The sequence below is a fragment of the Gossypium raimondii genome, chromosome 11 (assembly GCF_025698545.1).
Source record: "Gossypium raimondii isolate GPD5lz chromosome 11, ASM2569854v1, whole genome shotgun sequence".
NCBI classification, from domain to species: Eukaryota; Viridiplantae; Streptophyta; class Magnoliopsida; order Malvales; family Malvaceae; genus Gossypium; species Gossypium raimondii.
Window position 1 is genome coordinate 9,159,776 of NC_068575.1, and position 27,937 is coordinate 9,187,712.

The window sequence follows — 27,937 nt, forward strand, 5'->3', positions numbered from 1 at the left end:
TTTTTGTCTTTATAAGGGCTTGAATTGTCTTAATCCAACACACCACCTATGGAGGGTCCCCAACATCTGGCCCTAAAAGCCAACCTAAATTGCTAACTCATGTAGTCTTCCTAATTAATCTCTCTTCTCAACCAATGATTTATGGTTCAGTTGGAATACAAATTATGTTATCAACTGCTCTTCATTTCAAGATAATCTTGGAGCAATTTTTGGTCATCTTAACATCTTAATTTCCAATCTCTTTGCCAGCCATTTTTAATATGCTTTAAATCAAAGATATTCTTGGATGGTTAAGATGATTATATATATACGTAGTTAAAACCTTGTAATTTTACATTCTCCTATGCTTCAAAATTTTCAAATCTTTCATACTTAGTGTATGAGTCAATTGGATACTAACTCAATTAGATTATGACTAAAATATTATTCTTTTATAAAGTATATTGGTTATAATATAGTCCAACCCTCCGTACTTTTTGTACATTTGGAATTTAATATCCTTATTTTTTATTTTAAGGAATTTAATCCTCTATTTTTCAGATTTAAAATACAAGTCCAACAGTTAAATCATTAAAATTCTTTTGTTAAACTCAAATTCATAATAACTAAATGATTTTATTATTATTATTTCAAACATCATACTAACAAATTTAACAAAATAATTTTATTAATATTCACAATTGAATTTAAATTATAAAATCCAAAAGTACGCTCACAATAATATTCTCAACGTAGAAAAGTACAGAAATTTGAAACATATTATTATTATTATTTTGAAAGTACTCTTGCTGAGGTTCGTACCTAAAACACAATAATATTCAACATATTTATTTTACCATTTTAGCTACAACTTCATTTATTTTATATCAATTTTAATAAATATATTTATTACTTATTTTTCGATCTAAGATAATAAAAATGAATTTATGCTTATGCAAAGCTTTTGGTTCCTATACTAAAAAAATCAAGAAATATTTTATAATGTTACCTTAAAATAAATTTTAAGAATCAAATTCGAAATTAAAAGTTAAATATAAATCTTTTATTATTGCATTTGTGATTAAGTAAAAATATAAATGTGAAGATAAACATTTCAACATCAAAATGAGAACCAATTAAAGATGGTACATGGAAGAAAAATTAAGGTTGAGTAACTAAAAGCCAAAAATAAAGATTTTAAAGCATATTCTACAGCTTAAAATGTTCCCTATTGAACACTCTAAACCAATTAATTATCTATGAACCATATTTACTTGAACAGACAACAAGGTAGCTTTCAACAACTGTGGCATGATAAGATTCTTGAAAAGATTGACAGCATAATATATGAAGGGATAAGGGGAAAAGGAAAAGGGCAAGAAACTTGAAAAACAGGAGTAGGTAAGATAGAAATGGATATGCTTCAGTAATAACAATTATCTTTGATTTGTTAAATTTAAAATGTTAATGTTTTCTTATTGAAGGGATTAAATAACATCATCACCCTTTTTTATTATTTTTTGGTTTTAGAAGCGACAAAATATGAGCCAAAAGAAAACAAAATATCTCTCATGCAAAGCTGTAACATGGTTTTCACATCACTTTCTTCCAAATATGGCCTGAAAAGTGTGGGTTTTTTTTTTTTTGAGTTCTTGTAAAATGGTTAATAGGGTTTTTTTTATTTGGTTCCAATAATTGTATATTTTTTTCTGAACACAGTTTCCACTAATGAATCCCAACGAGAAATTGTGAAAGAAAATGTTTTGTTTCTACTGCTGGTGCCATAATTAAAACCTTGGACTCTAATGCTGGTGACAGTGGAATAAATTATCTAGAACTGAAATTGGGGGGGTGTTGGCAGTAATGGTAATACCATATCCTTTAGGCTGGTTGGCACTTTGCATAAGAAAAACAAAATAATAATAAACAAATTGAAAGAAAATGATGGGAGGGAGAGAGAAAGAAAAGAGCAATAATTACTGAAAGAAAAAGGTGGTGAGGGTGAATTCATGGCATCAAGTTTTGGATCTTGTGATGCCTTTTTATTATATATCAGAGTTTTTTCAACTTGCATACATGATGGGGTTAAAATATAGACTAGGGAAAGAAGTCGTAAACACAAACCCAGAGGAGAACGGGATTAAAAAAACCAATAGGAAAAAGGGAGAGAGAGAGAAGGTGGTGACTTTACATATACCTTTGTTATTTATAGTCCACTTTCAAGGGCAAGATTCTTGGGCTCCTAACACTATAATATCATCCATTTATTTCAGGCTCAGCTTTCCATTCATTTTTTAAAGGGAAGAAGAATATGATCTAGTTCCTATAAGATCTGCAAGTGGGAAAATATAACTTAAAAGCAAGCTCCAATGGATTTGGTTCAGTTGCAAAGGCAGTTTGTTGACTACAAAACCTCACTCTATCATGAGGTTAGCTTTTATTTTATTTTACTTTATTTTATTTTGCTTTCAGCTTTTTTGGTTTTTGATGTTAGATTTTTGAGTGATTAGTTTTATTGTTTAATGAGTAGGGTTTTCTGGATGAACAATTCACCCAACTTCAAGAACTTCAAGATGAAAACAACCCAGATTTTGTGGTTGAAGTGGTGTCTCTTTTCTTTGAAGATTCTGAAAGACTTCTCAATGAACTGGCTAGAGCTCTGTGAGGGTTTAACCATTTTTAAACAATTCCTTTTGTTGTAAACTGAACTATCCATGTCTCTCCATACATTTTCTTAATGTGGTTTGGTTTTTGCTTTGTGATCTTAATATAGAGAGCAGCAGAACATAGATTACAAAAGGATTGATGCTCATGTTCACCAGTTGAAAGGTAGTAGCTCCAGGTATTTTTCTCTAAATTTTTAACCTCAGTGACTTTTTTTAGCTTCACATGAGATCATGGGAAAACTTATGCATCGCTTGTTCAGTAAACATGTTTTTTTTTCAATGGTTAACTTTGTACCAACATATGGCAAAGTTTGTCACTGAAAAAAATCAGTTCCAAACTGCAAATTCACTTTCACAGAGTTTATACTGATACTCAACTGTAACATTTGTAATGTTGCAATAAAAATCTGTACTTTTGAAATTTGTATTTTATGGTCATCAATTTTTCATGTCCCACATGAAGGAAGTCCATTAATTGTATAGCTTTCTCCTATCTCTTGTTGTTGTTCATATTTATGTTTAATTTTTCATGGTAAAATGTTGTCAAATTAACAGCATTGGCGCTCAGAGAGTTCAGAAAGTCTGCATAGCCTTCCGCAACTACTGCGAGGAGCAGAACGTCGAAGGGTGAGTCCATTTTATGCCTTAAATCATTACATTTTATTGCATTTGCAGCTAAAAGTTATGAGAAGTTTGAAATTTTTATGTGTTACATAGGTGTCTTAAATGTCTGCAACAAGTGAGGCATGAGTATTCGCTTGTGAAAACCAAGCTTGAATCTTTGTTCCAGGTAAGGTTGCCTTGTAGAAGAGAGATTTTCTTTCTTTCCAAATAGGTTTTACCCTGAATTCTTTGTTAACTTCAAGGATTGATTTTTCCATTTCATGGACTGCAGCTTGAACAGCAGATCTTGACTGCTGGAGGCTCATTTCCGATGTAATAGTTTGGCTTCAAAAAGAGACCTAAAAATCATTTGCAGAGAAAAAACAAGGGACCAAAAATGATATTTTGGCAATGTAGAAAAAGTTATTTTCTTTTATCTTCGTTGGTTTTCAATTATTGCAGTTTTAGTAGGGTAACTAAGCTACTGAAGGGGGTCTATCTACTTTCGAGCTTAAGCTTGTATCATATCTTCAGTGTATGAGCAATGACAAAGAATGTGAATAAAACCCTTCCAGCTCTTTCCTTTACACTGCTTTTTCTTTCCTGATTTTGGATCATTCAATTTCATACTCCATTAATTATGTATCTGTTTAAAAACAACATATGGAGAAATGAAACAAAATCTTATCAGGAATCTTCCATCCTCTGGAGCAAAGGACTACAGATGTTTAATGAGATCTGGAAAGGGCAATTTACCAAACTAGATTGCAGTCATTTTCCATTAAAAGGAACTACATTTACAACAGAAACCGTGCCTCAGAAAATCTGGACTTCTTTTGTTTCATTTTGGCATGTCTCTGAAGTGACCTCTTTAATGTCTGTACTAATATATCAGAAACTACTCAGCTTTATCCTCCCTAAACCTTAAAAACATGGTTCAGACATGTCTAGGACAGTCAGTTTAGCAAAAGAAGTGAACTTTCATCTTTATCATCTGCATTTTAGACAAAAACGAGGCCATACCAGCAATTTGGTAAAAGAACTAAAAGGGTTGGCTTGTTAATTAATGAATCAATTAGATTAATCCAACAACTACTCTTAGTTGTGAATAACAATTTGCAACCAAACTCAAGGAGTTGAGATTCCTCATGATTTTGTTGAAACAACTATTCTTATCAACAATACGTGTTAAACTGTTGAATAACTGGCTAAAATGAATGCACATGCAACAATTTTTGGTTGAATGAGTTCAACCACTATATGCATGTAGATGGAGATATTCAAAAGACAAAAACAAATGCTTTGGCAAAATAAACATTATCACCGACCATTCACAGGTACAGACAGGATCCCATATTTGACGTTCTTTAATTAATGATTTATAAAGTAGTTGTTACTGTTGCATTTTAGGCATTGAAAATGAAGTAGAAACCCCACGTTTTGTTGGGGTGATTTTCTCTCTTATAAAGTCTCAAAATGTTTTTATAATCACCATTTCAGTACTGGCCTGTCTTCTATCACATTCATCGAACATGATTATTTTATGTGGTCAAAACTATTTTTTTTCACATGAGTGGATGTCCCCCCTTAATTAGTTTGGTGGTAATCTTGCAAGTAAAGCCAAAACATATGCTGTAATGACAGAGCATCAAATAAATTCCTTTCATCTTTTCATAGTATTTTATAAGAATCGATATCATTATCACCCACCCAAGTCACCGACCATCTTCTTCAACGTTTTTCATGGTTTCAGATCCATATGTAATATATCACTGTACCAGTAAGAGGCTCTAGAATGTTACCTGCACTATGAGCATGTATGCTCGAATTTTTCATGTATCTAAAGGATCATGCCCATACATAAAAGATAGTTTAGGTTAAACAAATAATCCAGATAACATAAAAAGAAATTATAGAAAAAAAGTGAGGAATGGCCAATTTCTCATTAATGCAAAAGTAATAATTTCACAACCCCCACCCTGACCCTGTAAAGAAAAGAAGAAAACCTTCCAGCTGGGGGATTCCACTTTATGTTGCATAAGGCTAATATTTTAAGTAATAGAAAGGACAGAGGAATCCAAGTGCAGGGCTTATGTATGCATTGTTCATGCACTGCCATGGTGTCATATACAACCACGCAGACATTGGAACTTCAAAGACATGACTCTGTATAATTTATGTTGAAGAACCAGGGAGCATAAAATGTTTCTTATGCAACCTAAAGGTTAGAACGTGTCTAAATCATCACACCAGATCATGATGTTAAGTGCAAAGAGCTGAAATGTGGACCAATTGTCTGACCTAATAATATTAAATGTTGATACAAGGAGTTTTTTTATCTGTGTCCAGTGTGATGTGTTGTTCACTTCGAAGGTAAAGACCATCATCACGGTTCTGTCCTTCGAGACAAGTGCCTTGATAGGGGAAGGGTACCACTATATGCTGCAATGTTATTTTGTTTGCTTAATAATAATACTAACAGGAGCTATGCTTGGTCAGATATTCATTGCTCTAATTATTCTATGATCACTAAATAATCTGTCTTTGAAGGATAATGCAAAGGTTTATGGAGGCAGCATTGGCAAAAGCACTTCCCAAAAATCCAACTTCCACAACATTCTCTTGATTGTCCCAAATATATAGAGACAATAACTTCTATAGATTCTGAATGATTAGCAAATGATTAATTGCAATCTGATGATCTCACTACTAAAAAGGGGTATGCTATTTACATACTCATAATGGAGCATGCATCTTTGTTTAATGTACATATAATATTTGTAGGTAAGAACATGACAATGAAATATATTTACATTGAACTGCAGGGTGGATCTGATGATGAATTGATGGAGCTAGTAGCTCAAGCACAGGGAAAAAAGTAATAAATAGCAGCAATGAAAGAGAAAATTCTTGTAACTTTTCCTATACTTCGTCTGCTGCTAAGCTCATACGCACTATGTAGAAGAAACTGCTTCAGAAAGATGTCAAAACTGTTGAAAGCAATGGCTAAATTTACAACAAACATTTACAACTTCTGATTATGGCCGATATTTATACTTTCTGGTCGTGACGTCCACAGTCTTTCCTGCTCATGAAAGCTTGCAAGCACAGCAGATTGTCTGTGATCACCTAAGACCCTAGTGAAATGGTCATAGTATGCCTGTGAATTAATATTTTCCAAAACCTTCACTTGTTTCCCTTGTTCTTCATCAATGGTTATCTCTCCTATCACTGCAATGTCTCCATCTGCCAAGACCTTAAGAGGCTTGGACGTAAATGTCTGGTTCAGATGTGGATTTCCAGTCAAGGTTACTGCACCAAGGATCTCTCCTAAAAATATATCCTGCAAAGACACAAAGTAGTTTCAATCTGATCTAAGTTCTTCGGCATCCATAAGTTGCATTGAAAGTATTCAAGGATTTTAGCCTCTCTTCAAAAATATATATATCATATCTGAAACTCATAAAACCTCATCATAAATATGCTTGAAGGTTTTCTTAAATTACCATGTGATGATATCTATAATGTTGCTGTTGTAATTGCCAAAGTCTCGAAAGTAAACGTCGGGCAAATACAAGTTCAGGAGTCTGAGTTGTGGCATTCATCCTGCTAAGAATGGTGCTGAAGGAACTAACTCTTCTTTGCATCTGCAGTGGAACAAGTGTGATGCCCAGAGATGAAGTGAAAACTTCCTTTGCAGCTAATGGATCAAGAAACATGTTAAGTTCTGCATATTTATTCAAGGGAACAGTGAAAAGATTTCCTTTGCTATTGTCATAGACATTGCCTATGTGTCCTCCAACAATGTATACTCCCTGCATCAGAAAATATATGTTATCAATGTCACCATTTTGTCCAGGTTTCAAGGCATTTTTATTTGCAGGGAGACTGAAATCTCTGATATCATATCATTACCTGAATCACCGAGCTTGCATTCTCCGACCCAAGGATCTGAGCTAAATTTGTCAAAGGTCCATTAGTCAATATTGTGATCTTGGATCCTGGATCCAAATTTTCCACTACAGATTTCCAAACATCTTGAGCTGATGGCTGCCTGAGTTCGGGATTCTCAATATCTCTAGGAGCTCCATACTTGACAAAGTTTGCTGCCGTATATCTGAAAAGTCATTAGAGGGCCAGTAAGCCACATATTTTAACTTGTTCTGCTCATGGTTTTTTAATTGTTATTATCATAGTATTATTTGGAATTTTATCAGTTTTTATCCAGGGATAATCCTTACACAACTGGAAATGAAGGGGTCAAAGGATTTAAAATGAGAATTTTCAAGTTTGAACATTCAACAGATTGCACATATAAGAATGCAAATCTGAAGGCTGGGATTTACCTTCTTGGACTTCGAGGTAAATCACGAGCTAGTCCATATAGCGTGTCGGAGTCCAAGTAACCACCACTACCATGAGGGATCGCTTTGGAAAACTTGCAGTCTCCAATAGCAGTGAAAGATGGATTGGCTTGACCAACTGCGAATGCATCACCAAGACCTACCGGAATGTCATCACGGCCCATCATATGTAATATATCATACACAACATCAATCGTTGCAGGAGTTGCCCAGCCTGTTGAGCTGATAAGTATTCCCTAGTTGAACATAGAAATATCAAGCATGAGGAACTTCAGCGAATCCATAAAATTGGGATAGTTATGTGTCCTGTTCCATGTAAAAGGCCTGAATATTGGTAATACTTAAATGAAACTTATAGAACATTGCCATATTTGTTCACTTTAAAGTTGCAGATGCTTAACTCATGAGATCAGCAGTCTGTATTGAAGTTAGACTTAGTAAACCCAGTCCAGCTTAAAGTACCTTGAGATTAATTAATTCCACAGGTAACTTGAGGAGATATAAAAGAGCTAGAAAGTCCCCGGCGCTCATATCCATGTCGAAAACAATTGGATTTCCCCTCATCTTCTTTCCGAAATCTGGTTTATAAAGAGCCTCCTTGTGGTTTGGATATTGGCTTCTGATATCAAACCTTCCACTTCTCTCAGGGCTATTTATGACCTACAATGAACAGAAGGGATGAAACTACAGTTTGGTTCCAAAAAATTACCACAGCATTTCCTGGTTACTTGTCTGTGAATTAATTAATTAAACAACAAAAATTGGTGTTATTGAGAAACTATTAATAAGAGCTTACATTGAGAAAACTTCTATAAAATTCTCTTCCAAGTGAGCTTCCCTTATCATGACTGGCTTTAGCTTTCACTGCAACAAGAACACGCACGGCATCCTCTCCAGTATCTTCTTTCGTGTAACCATCCTGTTAGCATTGTATAGTTCTGTCAGACAATCAATATCATGGTTGAAAGAAGCTATGTTTTCTAAAAGATATACGATGAGTTCCTTACAGTGAGAGAACCTATAGATAAAAACTTACATGTATAATTAACGGTACATATAAGCCCTAAACTTTTTCAAATCAGCTATACTGTGTACTGATAATACCTGACATTTCCCTTTTCCTTTCTGAAGGCAAAAGGGATCTTGCATTCCCATTTGAACATGGCCACTATGAACCCCATTCTTGTGTACATTAAACTTTGGGATTGAATATCCTGTAATCAGTGGATTTGAGCCATCTAATGCTCCATAAGGTTTATTTGAGGTAACGACCGTTATGTTCATATATTGCATCTCTGCAAACTTATTTTCTCCATTATGATTGTGAGAGTTACGCATTGTAGATAATGCTACACCAACCAGAAAAGAGTCCCACATACAATATTGCTGCCAACATTTCATCAGTCACTTAGTTGGATGTCTGCAAAAGGGAAGAATGAATCACAAGGATTCAAGGGACATTACCTCATAAAATATACCACCCAACCAGGTATAGCGAATAATCTTCAAAGCTTGGAAGCAATATTTTGCCTCGTACGTATCCTGTCTCCTTTCAAACTCCATGAAGAAACTCTTACTTACAGGAATGCTATTTGTTGCATCTAGAGGAATAAGTGTAAATGGGATACCAGAATGCAAAACCTGCTCAAAAGAAAAAGATTCAAATACCGAATAGAGTAATGAATTCATGAATATCAAATGAAAACAACCAAAAGAATACCTTGTAAGCAGCAAAAGGATCTGAAAATATATTGAACTCAGCATATGGATTGCTATCTTGTGGATACAGATTACCAATATCAGCACATTCGATTGAATTACCAGAACCATCTTTCTTCAAACAGTTCGATCTAACCGAACCTCCCATTGCATAAATGTGCTTAACATTTTTCTTCAAGTGAGGATTGGTCATAAGAAAGATGGCAAAGTTTGTATGTGCTCCCATGAGAAACACGGTTGTAGGACCTGAAGATATTGTATCTATCATCACTTGTTGTGCTGTGGGTTGCTTAAGTGGAGTATACCTCCTGCCACCCTATGTCATGTAGGGAGAAAAAAAGCTGTCACTAGGACTTGAAACACATTGAGAAACAAGTTTAATGAACTCAACACATTTGACAACATTTGAACTTGTCTCTGCAGAAACTAAAACTTTGTTTCATGTCCAACAATTTTTGAAAAATGGGGTAAAACATTTTTAAACTTGTTCGAGTGTCTTTTAGAAATAAGCCTTTAGACAAGAACTAGAAATGGGACCTGTGGAAGGAAAGCTTTCCTAATGCCATAGTTAGAATTGACATCAAGACGCCCTCTATGTGCCACAGGGATTGCTTGCCTATATCTACATTCCCCAGCTGTTGACATTCCCTGCCACACAAAAAAATGTTAAAAGTATCTTCCTTTTTCTTCATTTAATCATCACTCATAATTATACCTATGATAATGGGGTTCCATTATATTTATATATACATCCTATATAGCTTGTTGATGAGACATGGAATGGTTTTATTGGTTAATCAAAAAGGTTGAAAGATGATCCTGGACCTGGTCAATAATGGGTTGATATCCACCAACATTAGGAAGGATAGTGCCATTGGGCAAAATACCACCTTCACCTCCAACTCCCACAGGAATATCATCACGTCCCATCATGAATAGAATATCGTATATATGATTAATGGCATGCCCTGCTTCACTCCATCCATTTGCATTCACTGTAATTGCCTGCCAAATGATAACCCCCATTGGAAATGGTTATATTTTACAATAAAGTAATTGTTTGTTTAAGGAAATGGCAACTTCACCAAATGTTGACTTGGTTTTTAGCCACTCAGTTATATTTATATATTAGCATTTCCATCAAATCTTAAAAGTATATAATGGACTATTAGTGTTAGATAAGCATGCAGCCACTTTTAGACTTTTTATCTTTAATGATAAACAAGGATTAATCATATAGTCAATTGCTTTAAAGATGACTGATGTTGCTATTCAAAGAGAGAGGGAACTGTTGTGAATAAACAATAGCAACCATGTACTGCAGTTTGATGTTGATCATTCTAAAGAGAGTTTGCAGGATATGAAGGTATTATCCTCTTTGGGTACCGATCGGCTCTAAAGGGTATTACCTGCAAGTCGAATCGCGTCGTGTCCTGCTTCAAAAGATAAAAGAGAGCAAAAACGTCGTCGGTATCAACATCTGTATCGACCAGAATCCGATGAGGCTGACGAACACCAGCAGGATCCACCAAGATAATCAAAGCTCCCAGACTTCCAATCATGGCTACTGCCAATATCACTCTGATAAAGATACATCTTGTATTAATATCCCCATGCAAACTTTGAAAGAGAAACAAAAACTATATCATAGACTATATATCTTTCCTAGTAAAAAAACAATCAGAAAGCAAACACGCTCATTCCCATGACTATATGCTCAAAATGAACAAAATATAAGTGAGAAGAAGAAGAAGAAGAATAAGAACCTTTGACTTTTAGAGAGAAACCTATGAACTCCATTGTTCCATACAAACTCTAACATAGTTTACACACTATATGACTCCAAACATAACCTTTTGGATGTATGTACATATATATATATATATATATATAGTGGAAAAGGCATAAAAATGAAAAAGAAAAATGAAGACTGGTTTTGTTTATGCTAATATTTGAGTGGGGAAATGATGGATTCCTGATGAACCAAAATGAAAGAGAATGGCGTAAGCCATAAAAGTATAAATATATATATGGAAACTTTAATAGGTTTCTATATTTGCATGCATACATTCCATTTGAGTTGTTTTGAAATTGAATTTTGCATTGTATTTGCATATCTAGCTACCATATAGAACAACTAGTTCCCATATTTGTACCTCCATAAAAATTAATTTTGATCCTGTGATCAATTTAATAAGTAAAATTGGAAGGTAAATTATGGTGAACATCTTTAAATTAACTAAACTTTGAGTAAAAAACCTATAACTAATTTGATATTTACTATATATATTTTCATCTTTATAAGTGAAAAGAACGATAAAATTTTTATATCAGAATTTTTTAATTATCTGTTTTTTTCATACAATGTCTAGAATTATTCATAATTTTTCTTTAACCCATAAATAGGAGAATAATAAATTTCAGTACACTCAAACCTACACATTCGTACATTAACAACAATATATATTTAGTTCAATTATAAATTTTGTGAAACATAATTCACAATATATATTTTAAAAATTAAAAATTGTCTATCGATTAAGGCAAAATAGTAGTTGTACAAGCCCAAATATGCCCGGGCCCAAGAAAATAAATAGACCCAAACATGCCCAGCCCACTAAACCTAGCCCAAAATTCTCAAAGAGCAGAAAACCCTAAGCAGTGGCAGCAAACTGGCGCCGCAACTGCTGCCCTTTTGCGCACCTCCGAAAACGTCGCTCCGCACGCCTTTAGCCATGCCTGCAGCAACAAACGGAAACAAGCAACAACGAAATAATAGGAATAACAGAAAATATTTTATTATTTTGTATTTTATTTTTTATTTTCGGTTATATAAACCAATTGTAAAGAAAAGAAAAGGGGGGGGGATGGATGTTGGATTGAAAAGAATACTGAAAAACAAAGAATCAAAAAGAGAAAACAATTTTTGAAGGTGAAAATTTGCTCCGTTTTTTTCCTTTTTTTTTACTTTTTTTTACTCTTTTATTTTCCTACTTGTTTCTTAAAATAAACAATAAACGAAAAGAAAAGAGAGAGAGTATACTTACCTGCGAGGAAGGAACCCTGCTTGTTACCCGAATCGGAGTCGGAGAGGGGCCTCAGATCCGCTGTGGAGGTTGTGGTGGCTTTGCAGGGGGGTTGGGTTAAAGAAAAAACCCTAGCAGATGTTCCCCCCTGCTGTAATGTTTTAGAAAATATGAAATGAAACATTTTTTTTTCTTCAGAAATTTTTTTAAAAAGAAAGACAAAACGGCGCCGTTTAGGGGGCTATGATCCGCGCGGTGACCCGACCCGAAGGGGAGGATCCGCGAGTTCTGGCCAAATGGGATATTTTCGCTATTAGTCCCTCTTTTTTGCAACGCGTTTTAATTAAGCCCATTTTATTTTGGCCCGAATATTGCTATTTTTGTTCATTTCAGCCCTCATTACTGCTCACCGTTTTGGGGAAGCGGATAATTTCCATTTTGGCCCCAAAGTAATGCGCGTGTGGCAGACTGGTCCTCCGTCGTGTTTTTATTTCATTTATTGATTATTTTTTTTCTTTTTTTTTGTAATTCGTTTTTTAAATTTTCTTTATTTTATCATATTATTATATTATTTATTTTCATTTATTGTGTCTATATTTATACACATATAGTATTTTTTTCAAAAAAACTTTTATAAATACATGCATATATTTTTTGTACGTACAAACATTTTTTATATAGATATACTTTTATATTTTAGTTTTTTCTTTTCTTTTCTACTTTTGTAAATATATCTTCACGTACGTTTCCACATATTTTATATTATTCTTCATGTTTTCTTACAAATATATTTATATATATATATATATATATAAACATACACGTACATATTTTACATTTTCTTTTCATACCTTTTTGTATACATGTGTATATATATATATGCATTGGCATTTTATAGCATACATACATCTTTTATATTTCACAGTCCACACACATATGCCTGCATTTTTCTATAGTACATATATATATATATATATATAGATATATATATATATATATATATATATATATGTTCTTAGAATTATTATAGGTTTTGTTGTTGTTCTATCGGCGTATTTCACGTTTTCATATATGTATACTTGTATATGCCTGTTTTAATATATGCATATATATGTTTTCAAATTTTATTTATGTTTCATACTTATATTTTGATAATACATATATATATGCATATTTTAAATTGAAGTGCATATTGTACATTTTTAAATATACTTTTGGAAAATATATTTTGGTTTATCAAAATCATCATATTTTATAAATTTTTGAGATATTTGGCATTCATGATTCTTGAGAAAGATCGTGTCCTAACTTACTGGATCGCGATTATTTTTCGAAGAATTTAGAAAGCCAAGCATTTGTTTTGCAATAAATTCACAAATTTCAAATGAAGCTTATTCTCGGGGATTCAAAATGTTAGGTCCTAACTTACTGGTCCTGATATTTTTTGACTTCTCGAAATAAGAATTTTCAAGAACAAAAGGCAATATTCGGGTATTTTGAAGATTTAAAAACATTATGCCCTAACTCACTGGGTGTGGTGTTTTATTTGTTTGAAATAAGAATTGTCTTATTATTTTAATCCATTCATGAAATAAAAAGTTTTCTTTTAAAATCCTTTCAAATTTTCGACCTCAAGACATTAAATAATCAATTTGGTACCGATTTTGGGCGTTTCGAGGGTGCTAACCCTTCCTCGTGCGTAATTGACTCCCGAACCTGTTTTCTCAAATTTCGTAGACCAAAATTGTTTTTAAGGTGAGCCGATCACACCCCAATCAAGGATCGGTGGCGACTCCAATTTTTATTTTTTAAAAAGTCGACAACTAAATTTTTGTTTTCAAAAAACAGTTTCGACAGTAGTTCTTCCTAAAAGTTAAATACTCAACACGTTCGATAAAATTATTACTTTTGGTGGTAATTTTGCATTAACAATTTAGTAATTAAAAAGTTGGTAAATAAAAAGTAGATTATGGCATATGGGACCAAATGTGATTTTGGTTGAGATAGTTAAGTTGAGAAGATAAATTTTAGAGTTTAAATGTTATATTATGTGTATATATTTTTTGTGAAAAATTATTATACACAGGCTTGTGAAGTTTGTTAAATTTCACAAGCGAATTAAATGTGTGAAAAGTATATTTTAAGATATAATAAAATATAAAAATTAAATATATAAATAAATGTGACATATTTATCCGATTGTAAGATCTTAAAAATTGTATCGACGATGTATCAAATAATTACTTTTTTAAAATTGTATATAAAAATACTCCCATTTGTTATTTTATAAAAATATCAGGCTTTTGATAATTTTACAATTAAATTAAGATTTAATTGAAAGTGACATCAATTCAATCAAAACTTTAAATAATAGTATAATATTTAAAAATTCCTTTAAAATATATTTAAAATGAAAATAAAAGTGAAAATTAAAGACACCGAAGGTTAATAATAAATAGGGTAATCTAAAAAATAGTCACTTTTGTTTGGCTCAGTTACATTTTAGTCACTTATGTTTGAAAAGTTACGTTTTAATCACTTATGTTTTTATTTTGTTACGATGGGATAAAATAGATTTTAATTAATTAAAATTTTAATCCTAAACCTTAAGTGAAAAATCTGTTCATCTCCTCTTTTTAATTTTTCTTCCGTCTCTTTTTTTTTAGTTTTTTTTTCATATGACTGGAAAAAGTATTATTAAGATCAAAATAGTTGAAATCAAATTGACTGCTTCATAAAGATGGATTCAATGGAGGATTCAGGTATGTCTTTTTTGCATTCCTCTGTCTTTTTTATTCAATACTGAAAAACAAAAGGTTGGATTTGTTATTGTTTAATGAAAACCCTAAATTAAAATTCTTGATATTTTCTTCGACTTTTTGAAATTGTTTGTGAACATGTATTTTATTTTGTGTTTTTTCTAATCTGAATCAACTTGTATGTTCACAATCTCTTTGTGGGTATTCCATATTATTCTTTCTTACTGCTGATTTTGAGTTGAATTACCTTGCAATCTTTTCTTCTTCTTTTTTTTTGTTAGTAGCTTTTGTTTTCTCTAAATTATATTTCTATGTTATTAGTTTTATCTGCTTAGTACTTGAATTATCTTCTTTCATTCGTCTTGAAGTTGGTGATATATGAAAATACTTGGGTTGAATGTTGTTTTGGTGTTTAACTTATCTTTTTCATTTATTTACCCGCATGTTTTTGCTTAATTAGTTGAATTGCAGTCTGTGGCATTGATGGTCTTGTAACTGGAATCACTTTTTCTGCTGATTCTGTGAAGAAAAAGATCATTCTAAAACTAAAAGACCGAAATGCTCCTCATGTAAGATGTTTGTCTTTTGTTTGTCTCATTTCCCCTCACTCATCCATTGTTAACTATATTCAAGGTTTATTCAACTTCATTGTTATGTGTTTTATATGTGCTAGTGCTGCTAGTTTTTGAATTGCACCCCTTTTTCAAATTATTGAATGCAAATTATGATTCTTGTTTTAAATTTCCTAAGTCTCAAAGGGTGAATCGGAACAGCAAGGTGCATCATCTTCTGTAGCAAATTCACCTAGTTCAACTGCTGCGAGACAATGTCAACAACAGGAGGCTGGTGGAAAGTTAATAAGAAGCATACTTTCGAGTAATGAAACGGGCCAAAATCAGTCTTCAACAGCTGTCCAGGCTCAGCAGAAAACTGAAACTATGAGTCTAAACAATGTCAAGAGACCTTTGCGACCTACGAATTCACGATTGGGTTTGAATGGTCATGTCTCTAATGATATTGCTGCTTTCGAATGTGATTTTGATACAAAAAGTGTTTCAAATGAAAAGTTCATAAAAAAGGCACTGCATGGTTCAGGTTCTGGAAGTGAGAAGCATGAAAAACGTACAAGAAATAAGGATAGACCTGATCATGGAGTATGGTCCCCTCTTCATTGTTCTGATGTTCCAAAAGCTAGTGAGGAGCTCTTGACTCCCTCTGTGTTACAATCTGCACAGGCCTCTCGTAATCCCAACGAAGGTATTAATGCTTCTGCACATAAATATCTGGTACTTGGAAGTATCTATAGGTTTGGGATATAGTTGTTATGACTGAATTTGCAAGAAATAAGGAAGTTAATGTATATCACTTCTGTATATGATCTTTTGGTTAACCCGAGGAGAAATGAAAAGTAGTATACCTAGTGGAAGCAGTGGACATAATATTCCATTAGAAAATGGTTAGTGTATTTGTAATGGATTAATTCAGTCAATGCATTGCCTGGAGAAAATGTAAATTACAAGGATGCAAGTGTATAACAACTTTTCTCTTTATTGCAAGAAAAGATATAATTACAGAAAGGTAGTTGTACATACAAAAATGACATATGACAATTTAAGAGCCGCACAATGAACAAATAGTTGTTTTCTATGAGACAAATAGAAATAAAAGTTACAGAATATGGTCCTTTTCTTTTCTCTTATTTATTGAAATTAAGCTAAGGTATCTGAACAATTTCTATTAAAATTTTGTGAAGTGACTGAAGCTATCAGAAACGGAAAGACAATTTTATAAATTATGAATCAAAACTATCTACAAATGGCCTTGATCCCACCAAATTCAATATGTTTTTTTGGTGAACTTGAATCAAGATCTGCATTCTTAAGCAGTGTCAGGCTTGGGAGAGACCTTCTGGCCCTTTGATGGCAGTACTTCTGATTCTTGTTGAACAGGAACACAAGGTCTCCAAATTGTTTCCATGCCTACATCCATGAGTGCAATGCCCTTTGCTTACAAATGAGCTCTCATCTGATCACTTTTCAAGAAGTCTTTGTTTCTCCTCACTTCAAATCTTTCGTTAATTAGACGAATCACATCATCTTCCACCAACCCGGCTCTTGTTAATGCTTTGTCCTTTAATTGCAGCAAAACCTGTTTAAGTAAGAAATTCATCATCTTTAGTGTTCAAAATTTTACAAAAGGCATGAATCTTAACATCGTGTAATAAGTAAATCCCGACACCTCATTATAAGAGCAAGGTGGCTGCAATCCAAGTACATCCAAAACTTTCGTAACTTCTTTCTCAATCTCTTTAAGGGATTGAATTACCAATAATCTTTGCTGCTTTTGCTGCTTCTTCTGTCAAATTACAAGAGAAAATATATTGTTATTGGCCTTGGCATAGACATATGTGTGTGTGTGTGTATATATATAAGAGTTACTAGCATTCTGAAAGATAAACAAATACCTTTAGCATGGTCAACAAATTGTTTACCAACTTCAACGCTTCTAGAAAGGCTCCAACAAGATAAGTGAAGTGCTCAAATCATCGACATTTTCACGGAACTCATTATGAGCTTGCTAATGCATTCCTTGGTGTCCGGAGTAGTCCGAAATGGTTTGCCATCATTGGGAATTTCTTCTTGTAGTTGCAATAGAGCATTTTGGCAATCTTTCAAAGTCTCAGTACAACAAAATGTAAGGATACTTTTCCAAATGACTTGAATCTAAACTAACTCTGTACAGTTGCCTATGTAAATTAAAAAAACTCAAAGATCTCGGTTCAACTCGTAAAATAATTCGGTCACACTTTTGAGTAATTTTAACTTTGAAGGAGAAGCAAATCTAATCAATTATAGAAGAAATATTAAGTGGTAAAAAGGAAGCCAATATTAAATAAAGCTAAACTCCAAGAAATGGAATGAGGCATGCTCTCATCCATGACACCTTACAAGTATACAAGCCCTACACAATTCGGACAAACAAATTTTAAGCCTAAAAGGCCGATCAACGTCTGTAATCAATTCTAACCAAAGATATGCCTAGTGCAAAGTAAAAGCGGTGAAATAAGCTTTAAACCCGATATATGTAAAAATAGCATCCGATGCACCTTCCAACTGAACAACGGAGTAATTGAGAGGAGAACGATAGTGTGCATTTATCAAGAAGGACCGCAAAGCCAGTGGATGATATCTCTGAGTAATCTAGAAAAAAACACATAAACACAAAAAAATAAAGCTCATATGAGAAAATTTCTGCAACTAGAACCAGAGGGAAGGAAATCACATAAATAATAAGCCCCAACTTTACGTGGCGAATTGTGAAAAAGTTACCCAAAGATTTTGACATCTTCTCATTGTTATTAGTAACATGCCCATTGTGCAACCAATCATAGGTAGAAAAATTTGTTAAGGTTTTTCCAGTCATATGAAAAAAAAACTAAAAAAAAGAAAAGACGGAAGAAAAATTAAAAAGAGGAGATTGAACAGATTTTTCAGTTAAGGTTTAGGTTAAAAATTTTTAATTAATTAAATTTATTTAATTAAAATCTATTTTCATCCCATTTAAAAATTCAAGTTGGCACTTAAAATCTAGTTAGACTGTCACATAGGATCAGTGTTAGAGTGATAACGGAACTTAACGGTATAGTGATCACTTCGTAACAAAATAAAAACATAAGTGACTAAAACGTAACATTTAAAACATAAGTGACTAAAGTGTAACATAAGGTAAATAAAAATGACTATTTTTGTAGATTAACCTAATAAATAAACACTTGTAAATGTTTAAATACAGTGTATTTTTGTACCAAAAAAATACAATGTATTTAAATTAATTCAGTGAATGGATTTGGACAATGAATTTAAAGATTGCCAATAAAAAGCAACCATGTTCACACAAATTCATGATTGGAGAGGCTATATATAGTGAGCACCCAATGCAACTAATAGCCACACCACACAACTAAAATCCAAAATCCCTAACACTTCATGGTTTTCTTTTCCCAAATTCCCAACAGATCTTGCACTTGGGTCCCGCCATTTTAAATTCTCAAACCTTAGCCTTGTTCTTTCAAAAATCCCTCCTTTATTATCACCATATCTCTTTTCTCCACCTTAAAAACTCAAGCTTTTCAATTTCCACATACACATCCAGTACTGCCAAAAATGGCCAGAAAGAAGCCGGCCAAAAAGAAACCGACTCGTAATAAATCCCAAGACTTCCAACAACAAAACCCATCTCAAGAAATTCAAGACTCTGCCAAAGATTCGTCCTTTACAGAATCTTCCAACGAAATGAACCCCCAATCTCCCATGGAAGATCCTAATGAGCAGCTTCAGAGTCTTCAGACTCTTAACTCATTACTTGTCAAGGAGACCTTTGAAAAGAGACAACAGGTTGAGTTATTGGTTCAATACTATAAAGGCCTCGAGGCTGAGTTGAGTAAGAGGAAGGAACTTGAGGGTGTGCAGAGTGACAAAAATATGGGGTTGGAATGGCAAAATGGGGTTCTTTCGGTTTATATGGAGACTCAAATGAAGGAAATGGGTGTTGAGAAGGAAAGGGAGATTGGGGAATTGAACAGTAAGGTGAATGGACTAATAAGCAGTCTTGAAAATGAAAGAGAAAGGTTGAGTTTGGTTTCTAAAGAGAGAGATTTGGCAAGGAATGATTTTGAGTTGCAGGTTAATGAGGGTCGTTTGATGAAAGCGAACCTAGTGGACATGGAGAAAAATGAGAGGGGATTTCTGGAAGAGATTGGGAAACTGAGAGTTGAATGTGATAAGTTGCTTGGGGACAAGGAGGAATTGGAGAAGGTGAAGAGTTCAGTGGTGAAAGATAAAGACTTGTTGGAGAAGAACATTAAGGATATGGTCATGGAAGTTGAGGATTTAAGAATAAAGATTGAAAATCTTGAGAAGGAGAAGAAAGAGATAGAGATGGAGAAAATTTACCAAAGAGCGAAGATTGATGAGTTGGAAAAGAAAATGCGAAATATGGATAAGGTTATATTGAATTTCAATAAGGAAGAGGGGGTGTTGCGGTCCAAAGTTTTCTTGTTGGAAAAGAATTATGCTGAAGCAATGGATAGAGAGGCTGAACTGGCAAAAGAGATTGATGCATTGGTGGAAGAAAAGAGAGCAATAGAACAGAATCTTGAAAGGGTAATGGAGGAGAAGGATCTTGCCACAAAATCTTTGGAGACTACAGTGGCGGAGTCTGCGGATAAGCAGAGAAGAATTGACAAGTTATTGGAGGAAAGGGATGCAGCTACAAGAGTATTGGAAATGAATAAGAAGGAACTAAAGGATATGCGGGAGAAGATTGAAGACTTTCTTGGAGACAAAAGTGAGATTGAGAAGGTCAAATTTAGTGGTGAGATTAATAAATCTGAGCTACATAAAGAAGTGAGTGATCTGTGGGATGTTGTGAATAGGCTGCTAGAGGCATGTGAGGCTTATGAAAACAAGAAAAAAGAATTGATATCTGAAGTTAGCTGTATTAGAGTTTCATTTGATGAATTGACTCTTGAGAAGGACAATGCATTGAAAGTATTGGATGAGGAGAAGCAAAATGGTGTTAACTTGAGATTGAAAGTTTCAGAAATGGAGAAGATACTTGAGGAAACTACGGAAGAACTGACACAGAAGAAGGTTGAATGGCAGAACCTAATCAAGGAAAAGGAGGAGATGGTAAATCACTGCAGATCAATGGCTGAAGATAAAGATGGGCTGCAGAAGGAACTTCTGGAGGCAAAGAGAACTCTCAATGATTTGAGGGCTAAAATGGAATCAACCAGTATTAAGTATCAGCAACTGTTGACTTTGTTGAAGAACACTGCTTCACGGTTATGTCAATCTAAAGGTGAAACTGATCGAAAGAAGAAGGAAGAAGCTGCTATTGCTGAAAGGAAACATGAAGAGGACATTGAACCATATTCAACAGAACTGGAGGCAATCAAACAAGCATTTGAGAACAAAGAGACAGTAGCTCAAGATTTGAAGCTGAAAGTTGAGGTAATGGAGAAATCAGTAGTGGAAGCACAAAAGAAAAAGAGTTTCTGGACTTTGGTCTCCTCCGCAACAACTCTTTTGGCTGCAGTAACCTTTGCATATGCTGCAAGACGATTTTGAGTGATTTGGTCAGTTGATTAACTTTGTTTTCAGCACAATGTGACAAGTCAACATGTATTGTTTTGCTTAGTGATAAATAATATGTTTTTTTTTAAGTAACCTCAGGGAATGAGCATGATTTCTATATGTTAATGCCTCGTATTTTTGGATTATCCTGGTCTGCTGTCAGCTTGATCTTTACCATGTTGCTTATACTCTATATGTCATCAAATCAATAAATTGAAGCAAAAGTTTCTTGTTTCTGAAAATAGAGCCTTGATTTGAATATGGTAGTTGTTTGAAGTACTAGGCATCAGCTGACTACGTATGCTTCCTCATGAGACTATTTCAATACAGGTAAATTACATGGTGTACACATACATGCATCAGTGCAACATTTATAAGCAAACAACAAAACATACATTTACCGATATTTGTGCATCACTTCTATGGTAGTTAGACTTAGATTTTGGTAGTTGAACCTTTTCTATGTTCATTGTACCTCGTTCTACATATCCAATCATTAGGTGCATGTGAAACTATCGTAATGGACAAACCAAATGGTAAGACAGGTGAACTAAATCATCTGAATACATTGGTTGCATCTGAGTTAAATGAAATTAAGCATCAAATTTAATGATATGAGATCTCACAGTTAGGTGGGTTCTTTTTGGGCCATTGTTGTACTTAACCCAAAACATCTATTTCCCCCAGGAAATTGAGCCAGTTCATGAACTAGTTTCTATGTTCTTAGGAGAAGACCACTTGATTGTGCTTAAATATGGTACAAGACATTTCAACAATTTGATTTAGATAGTAGACAACAATGTTACGCTTCATTTATGCTCATCCCAATCTCCTTTTGTGTCTTAAAAAGTGATGCAGACTCACAGGACTGATTATAGCCACTAAGAACAAGTCATGTAGTATGTGGTACAGTTTATAGACCACATTAAGAGATTAAAAGAAGGTAGGCAATGGCAAAAACTTGATATCACAGAGGAACTGGTATTAGAAGATACCAGATCTTAAAAGATGCCATCTATACCTAATAAGGAGCGAAAACAATGCAGCTACCCTGCCAGGATCACTGTCACAATGTCATCTGATCTTTGTTTCAAAGGCCATCATAAAGACATAATTATGTAATAATTTGACTGGACATCAATCTTTTTCTTTAGTACTGTTTTAAGATTCAAGACCATATTACCATAAATCTCTCAAAGTAAATGGTTAGGGAGTTGGGATGGAAGATCATTACTCTTAAGATTTGACATTTTTATATCCTGATACATGGTATCATCCAGGTTGGAAAAAGGGATTGTCTTTAGAAAGGTGAGGTGAAAAACTTTTGTATGTTGGGGGGTGAGTTTTAAATTCTTCTGATAGATTGTTCCAGAGTTGGAAATTTATGACCTGAAATTTTCACATGCTGTAGATGCAATCCTAGTCAGAGCACATGACTAGAAACAAAACAAAACAATTCCATGTGTTATTATTGTTTGTAATTGTTGGGGCAAAAAACAAAAAAGGAAAATAGATTAAGATTGAGAAGAAATATGCAGAAGATAATAATAAATAGTGGACAAAATAAAACCAAAATCAATTCTTGTTTCTAGCTAAGTAATTTACCCATATTTTTAATTGGTTCATAAAAGTCAATTAAACAAGGCTTGATGTGTTTATTAAAAAGGCTTAGCTGTTTTTAAAATTATGTTAATATTCTTTAGCAGTATGAAAGCAAATCCTAACAGCTTACAAAAAGTGAGTGCTTCTCAAAGTGGTCCCCTTTAATGCATCCAAGTAGCAACCACCATTGTATATGTGTTTGATTGCCCATTCCAAACAAGCCAATTTCTTTATTTTTTGCAGCTTTCAAGCTCCATGTATATGTCTTTCCATTACCAACATTCAAGAAATGACAAGAATGCATCAAATCAATCCCAATCTCAACCCATGGGCTGCTTTAGAATTTGCTTCCAATCATTTATCAAAATGTCTGGATACCCTTTTGTCCTGGTTGGATTTAATGGATGAAAATGGCAGCACGTTTTGATTTCCTCTTTCAGTAGTCTCACAAAATTATCTTCTGGGGGGGGGGGGTTTCCTTCAACTTTGGCTGATATTGTTTTTTTAGGTGTTCTTGCCAGTCAATCATCCGTCATTCAACAATATGTTAGGATTAATCAAGCAGATAGAGCCAGCAAACATAAGTTCTCAAAGCTTTGAAGCAAAAAGAAATCTCTAATCCAAAATTTCTCAATCTTATGAAAACATAGTGGTATTTACACTTTCCAAAGTACCAAACAAGGAAAGATCTAACAGTAGGCAAAAACAAAGATGAAAGACAAAATGGCCGAAACCAATTCAAGCAACATCCGTTTATATACTAAAACATATATGTATAGACATACAGGGTCACAACATGACGGAACCTTTCTAATTCATGTTCTAAAATTAGCATATATAACATTAAGCAGGCACCGATCCCTTGATCATGTACCAAATATTATCCATATATTGTCCTCATCTTCTCCTTTGGGGCAAGACGCTGGAATTTGTATTTCTTAAACTTATTGGTCTGCCAAATATAGTCAAAAGGCTCTAATTGCCATAAGCTTTTTCACCAAATGCAGACCAGAACACTTATCGATCCAGCTACATGCTGAAATTCCTCTTCTTCACTATATAGGCAAGCTTGGTAGTCTATAAATCAGGAAAAAGCAAAGCCGAATAACACCATGATTAGTACGAGATCATAAACCGCAAACTTCTTAATTGCCACAAGTGGAATGTCAAGCTCCTGTCATTCACTGCTGCCAGTAGGTAAAGTTAATTCTATTAACAGTCAGAACTCACAAATTTACTTATCTCATCATAACGATGTGGAAGTGATTGTTATTTGGCAACAAGTAGAAACCGATCGTCGCCTGTTCCATGTACAAGAGTTTAACCTCTTGGCCAGCCTTTTTGAGCCCTTCGACGTAAGCCAATTGCCAATCCTGAATAAGATCAAAGCCTGCAACCACAACAAGACTCTTTGGAAATTTGATTCCTTCAAGACTTCTACCGTTGGGACCAAATGGATTACATGCAGGATGGTCTCTGTCTTCACCTTCAGGAAGAAAAGCTCTCCAATACCAATCCCAGTCTCGTAGAGCGACAAAGTACTTCCCATCTAAACGTTTTTCAGATTCAGTTCTTTCTTGTCCACCAAACATTGGATTGAGCAATATATTTCCCAATACATCGATTCCTGATTCAACAGCTCAAACAGCAACGTGGTGTGCAATGTTACCACCAGAACTATCCCCAGCCAATTATATATGAACCTTTGAATCTTTCCGACTTTGAAGCCATGATCTAGAGTTAATCCATTTAAGAGCAGTCCACCCATCATCATAAGCACAGGGATATCTATTTTCAGGAGCACGTCAATAATTCACAGAGACCACAACAGCCTTGCAAATACCTACCAATAGCCGGCATAGATTGTCATGTATCACGCTATTCGCCAAATAATGTGCAAAGCTTCCACCATGAAAGAAAATTATAACAGGGACAACCTCCTCTGTAACAGGCTTCTCAAGTTCAGTAATATTAGGCTGAGGCTCTTCAGCACTTGTGGGTCTATAAATCCGACTCAAGAGACCCATACCACGATCAATGAGGACATCAAATGAGAAAACCCGACCAACTGGATTCAAATTAGCAGGGACTCTGCGGTCAAGAAACTCTGCCAAGTGACGATTGAATGTGCCGTCCGGTCGACAAAGAATAGGCCAACTTAAAGTTGGAGATAAGGACCCTTGTATTTAGCGGAACCACCATCTATATTAAGAGACAAAGATAAACAAGAATTAAAAAAATAGCATCTTCTAAAGAAACAAAATCACTAGATTATATATACATCAAGAAGCAACTAAAACCCCATCAGATCAAATCTAAAACAAAGAAGAATTTTTACCACCAAATTTATATTGACTGTCTAAAGTCATCAAAATAAATAAACAGAGAACTCTGGAGACCACAGAAATTAACTATACTCACTTTGTCACAAAAATAGTAAGAACATGTGCTATAATGCTGATTTTCACAAACTAAGTATTATCCACTAAAGCAAGGTGCACAAATACATAACTAAAATCAGAAAATTCCAACTTTTTTGGAGAAACATAAAAGCCCAAACCTAAATCACAAAAGGAAAATGAAAAAAAAAAAACGAATACAATATAATACATAAACTCATATATGACGTTGAAGCTTAAAAATCAAACTAAACTGCTCCATACCCCAAAAACAGCAAAAGAATCAACTTTCCACAACCCATAACCCTAGATATTCAAATATGGAAAAAAGTTCAATAAATAAGTTTGATAAGACCATCAGCTCTAACAAAAAATAAGCTAAAACTCAGCTTAATTAACCAAAACAACCCCGAAAATATATGAAGAATTCATTATAGAACTCAACTTTGACAACCCAATTCTAGAAAGAATATACACAATGAGTAAATGGAAAAAAAGGAGAAAATATTGTACCTTGCACTCGTTGAGGTTGATTTCATTACTTCCAGCCATTTCTCTTTCTCTAAACACTCAAAAACAAAACCCAAAAGCTTAAAACAGATCCTTGTGAAGAACAAACCAAAAACTCACAATTCATATCCCAAACCCAAATAAATAAAAAGTTAAAAAAAAAAAAACAACAACAAAGATGTTAATCTGATCTTATTCTCTCTTTTTTTCCACTTCAAAAGATCCCTCCTTTTGTTTTTCCTGCCGTTAGAGCTTATTATCAAGAGAGAGGATAAACAGCTTAAAAATCTCTTCAAAAGGAAACAGAGAGAGTAAACGACAAAAGATGAACCATGCAATTGAACAGAGAGAGAAGGGGGTTATATATGTGTCGTGTGGAGTGGGTGAAGGATAGGAAAGGTGGCGCAGATTAGAAGACAGGAAAGATAAATGCTAAAATATACATAAGGTGAAATGTGGAAATGAGAGACGACAAACTGAGAGGCCAATAAGATAACTGTGATGTGGGTCCCATTGATGTGGATCAATTTCATGTTTTTTAAAATATATAAATCTTATTTTATTTATTTTAAAAATGGCAGTCAAAATTTATTGGGTAAATTGTACAAATGGTCACCCAATTATGCTTGTCTTCTTGTTTTGAATACCTAATTTTAAGAACTTTCAATTTAGACACTAAACTTTGAATTCATTCTTATTTTGGTCATCCATAGTTAAATTGATAATTGAATGACTTTTAGTAAATGGTATAATAAGACATTTAGTCTTCAATACTTACACATTCTATCAGTTTAATCTTGATACTAAATAATTTAACAACTTTAACTTTTCACATTTATAAATTCTATCAATTCGGTCCTTAAACACATTTTCATCATAAATTGAAACTATAGAAATGAAAAATATAATTGGAAAATGTTTGCAAGGTTAGGAATTGATTTTTTTTCAGTTGAGAAATTAGTAGTCTCTTTCTTGTTGAAACAAAACGAAAAAATATTTTTTTATCAAATTTTTTGAGAACCTCTCAAAGAAGATTGAGTACAAAAAGAGCATTGTGTTTATTTTTTCATTAAAAAATAGTACTTTTTCATTGCTCTTGTTTTTTATCTCCAATTTAAAGAAAGTGATGGCGGGGTGGTGTTTGAAATTAGAATGGTTTCTCATATTGAATAAAAGTGCTGTATCATCGGTGCAGTTACGGCCTAGGAGGCTTATTAATTTTTATTTTTGTTTCATTCTCCTTTTATTCATACACTTTTTTGGTTGCACTGTTTTGATTTTGAAATGGAATTACAAGTAATAATCTACAAACAAATCAGTTGAAATAATAATAATTTCCCAATGTGCTTCAAATTGAAGGAGTATCAATTTTGTCAGCCGGAAAAAACAACGAAAAAGAAATTCAATTCCTCACCCAAAAACAATGAGACCTTACCCCATTGAAACTTTTGTTGTTTTTATAATTTCTATTTATGATAAAAATGACTAAATTGATAGAATTTGTAAATGTGAAGGGTTAAATTTATTAAATTATTTAGAATTAAGATCAAATTGATAAAATATAGATGTATTGAGTATAAAATATGTTGTCATGCCAATTACAAAAAGATTTTTTTATCAATTTAACGGCGAGTAATCAAAACAATGGTGAATTTAAACATTAGTGCCTGAATTAATTTTTCTTAAAATTGAATGACCAAAACTGTAACACAAATATAATTAAATGACTATTTGTATAGATTGCACAAATTTATTTTAAGCATTTAGGAATAACTTTTGAAAAAAGTATATATATATATATATATATTTATGATTTCGCAATAGCAAAATTATTATATTTAATTGTTTATCCAACAATGTGTACGTCTTAAAATTATTTTAAATCATTAAAAATTATAGTAATAAAGTATTATTTGTGATAAAAAGAACATGATTGCATTTTCTTTTAAATAATATCATATAATTTCTTTATAAATAGCTGTATCAAGAATGTGAATTTTATATTATTAGACTTTAACGGTTTAAAAGTTGTTAATTTTTTCTAAAAAGAATATTTTTATTTTATATTTATTTGGATAATTAAAATTTTAAAATGCATTAAAAGTTCCTCAATTTTTTAAGAAAAATAATTAAACTCCTGCTTTTTTTGCACTCAATTGGGTACTTGAACTTT

At 33.3% G+C, this 27,937-nt stretch overlaps 4 protein-coding genes and 1 pseudogene across 7 annotated transcripts; 2 read left to right on the forward strand and 3 right to left on the reverse strand.

Annotated features, from left to right (window-relative positions):
* The first annotated feature begins 2,024 nt into the window (after nucleotides 1–2,024).
* Nucleotides 2,025–3,835, forward strand: LOC105804793 (histidine-containing phosphotransfer protein 1). Of its 2 annotated transcripts, XM_012637545.2 has the most exons (7): nucleotides 2,025–2,157; nucleotides 2,253–2,408; nucleotides 2,510–2,640; nucleotides 2,753–2,821; nucleotides 3,201–3,272; nucleotides 3,363–3,435; nucleotides 3,541–3,835. In XM_012637545.2, the coding sequence occupies exons 2-7, from the start codon at nucleotides 2,349–2,351 to the stop codon at nucleotides 3,583–3,585; spliced, it is 450 nt and encodes a 149-aa protein (XP_012492999.1). In that variant the 5' UTR covers nucleotides 2,025–2,157; nucleotides 2,253–2,348; the 3' UTR covers nucleotides 3,586–3,835. The 2 variants fall into 2 exon arrangements, with proteins under 2 accessions (XP_012492999.1, XP_012492998.1); XM_012637544.2 differs by having other exon boundaries at nucleotides 2,078–2,408.
* Nucleotides 3,836–5,951: 2,116 nt separating this feature from the next.
* On the reverse strand, nucleotides 5,952–12,533 carry LOC105804785 (nucleoside hydrolase 3). 3 transcript variants are annotated; one of them, XM_052624026.1, is made up of 14 exons: nucleotides 12,379–12,533; nucleotides 12,035–12,070; nucleotides 10,741–10,912; nucleotides 10,157–10,336; nucleotides 9,869–9,979; nucleotides 9,333–9,647; nucleotides 9,077–9,253; nucleotides 8,717–8,998; nucleotides 8,409–8,531; nucleotides 8,075–8,272; nucleotides 7,595–7,848; nucleotides 7,164–7,365; nucleotides 6,755–7,063; nucleotides 5,952–6,591 (listed from the first exon to the last, which is right to left on the reverse strand). In XM_052624026.1, the coding sequence occupies exons 3-14, from the start codon at nucleotides 10,891–10,893 to the stop codon at nucleotides 6,274–6,276; spliced, it is 2,622 nt and encodes an 873-aa protein (XP_052479986.1). In that variant the 5' UTR covers nucleotides 10,894–10,912; nucleotides 12,035–12,070; nucleotides 12,379–12,533; the 3' UTR covers nucleotides 5,952–6,273. The 3 variants fall into 3 exon arrangements, with proteins under 3 accessions (XP_052479986.1, XP_012492990.1, XP_052479987.1); XM_012637536.2 differs by lacking the exons at nucleotides 12,035–12,070; nucleotides 12,379–12,533 and adding an exon at nucleotides 11,098–11,585; XM_052624027.1 differs by lacking the exons at nucleotides 8,717–8,998; nucleotides 12,035–12,070; nucleotides 12,379–12,533 and adding an exon at nucleotides 11,098–11,585.
* Nucleotides 12,534–17,042: 4,509 nt separating this feature from the next.
* Nucleotides 17,043–18,539, reverse strand: LOC105804790 (cysteine--tRNA ligase 1, cytoplasmic). The gene is made up of 5 exons (XM_052623562.1): nucleotides 18,423–18,539; nucleotides 18,223–18,316; nucleotides 17,581–17,630; nucleotides 17,355–17,471; nucleotides 17,043–17,264 (listed from the first exon to the last, which is right to left on the reverse strand). Exons 1-5 carry the CDS (start codon nucleotides 18,537–18,539, stop codon nucleotides 17,124–17,126), a joined length of 519 nt encoding a protein of 172 aa, XP_052479522.1. The 3' UTR covers nucleotides 17,043–17,123.
* A 740-nt stretch (nucleotides 18,540–19,279) lies between these two features.
* LOC105804787 (uncharacterized) lies at nucleotides 19,280–21,247 on the forward strand. Its single transcript, XM_012637537.2, has one exon. It carries the CDS (start codon nucleotides 19,280–19,282, stop codon nucleotides 21,245–21,247), a length of 1,968 nt encoding a protein of 655 aa, XP_012492991.1.
* A 2,203-nt stretch (nucleotides 21,248–23,450) lies between these two features.
* On the reverse strand, nucleotides 23,451–26,227 carry LOC105804788 (gibberellin receptor GID1C-like; annotated as a pseudogene).
* Nucleotides 26,228–27,937: the final 1,710 nt, after the last annotated feature.

Excerpts from the sequence above, each read along its gene's own strand:
- LOC105804785 (XM_012637536.2), bottom strand. The coding sequence starts at position 11,153 with ATGTTAGAGTTTGTATGGAACAATGGAGTTCATAGGTTTCTCTCTAAA. Across the intron at positions 9,254-9,332 it reads ATCCTTTTGCTGCTTACAAG|GTTTTGCATTCTGGTATCCC; the intron begins GTATTCTTTTGG and ends TCTTTTGAGCAG. Across the intron at positions 8,532-8,716 it reads AAGGAAAAGGGAAATGTCAG|GATGGTTACACGAAAGAAGA; the intron begins GTATTATCAGTA and ends CAATGCTAACAG.
- LOC105804787 (XM_012637537.2), top strand. The coding sequence starts at position 19,280 with ATGGCCAGAAAGAAGCCGGCCAAAAAGAAACCGACTCGTAATAAATCC.
- LOC105804793 (XM_012637545.2), top strand. The coding sequence starts at position 2,349 with ATGGATTTGGTTCAGTTGCAAAGGCAGTTTGTTGACTACAAAACCTCA. Across the intron at positions 2,409-2,509 it reads AAACCTCACTCTATCATGAG|GGTTTTCTGGATGAACAATT; the intron begins GTTAGCTTTTAT and ends TTTAATGAGTAG. Across the intron at positions 3,436-3,540 it reads AGCTTGAATCTTTGTTCCAG|CTTGAACAGCAGATCTTGAC; the intron begins GTAAGGTTGCCT and ends CATGGACTGCAG.
- LOC105804790 (XM_052623562.1), bottom strand. The coding sequence starts at position 18,539 with ATGACTGGAAAAACCTTAACAAATTTTTCTACCTATGATTGGTTGCAC. Across the intron at positions 17,631-18,222 it reads CTCCGTTGTTCAGTTGGAAG|CCTTTCTAGAAGCGTTGAAG; the intron begins GTGCATCGGATG and ends ATCTTGTTGGAG. Across the intron at positions 17,472-17,580 it reads ATTTGTTGACCATGCTAAAG|AAGAAGCAGCAAAAGCAGCA; the intron begins GTATTTGTTTAT and ends GTAATTTGACAG.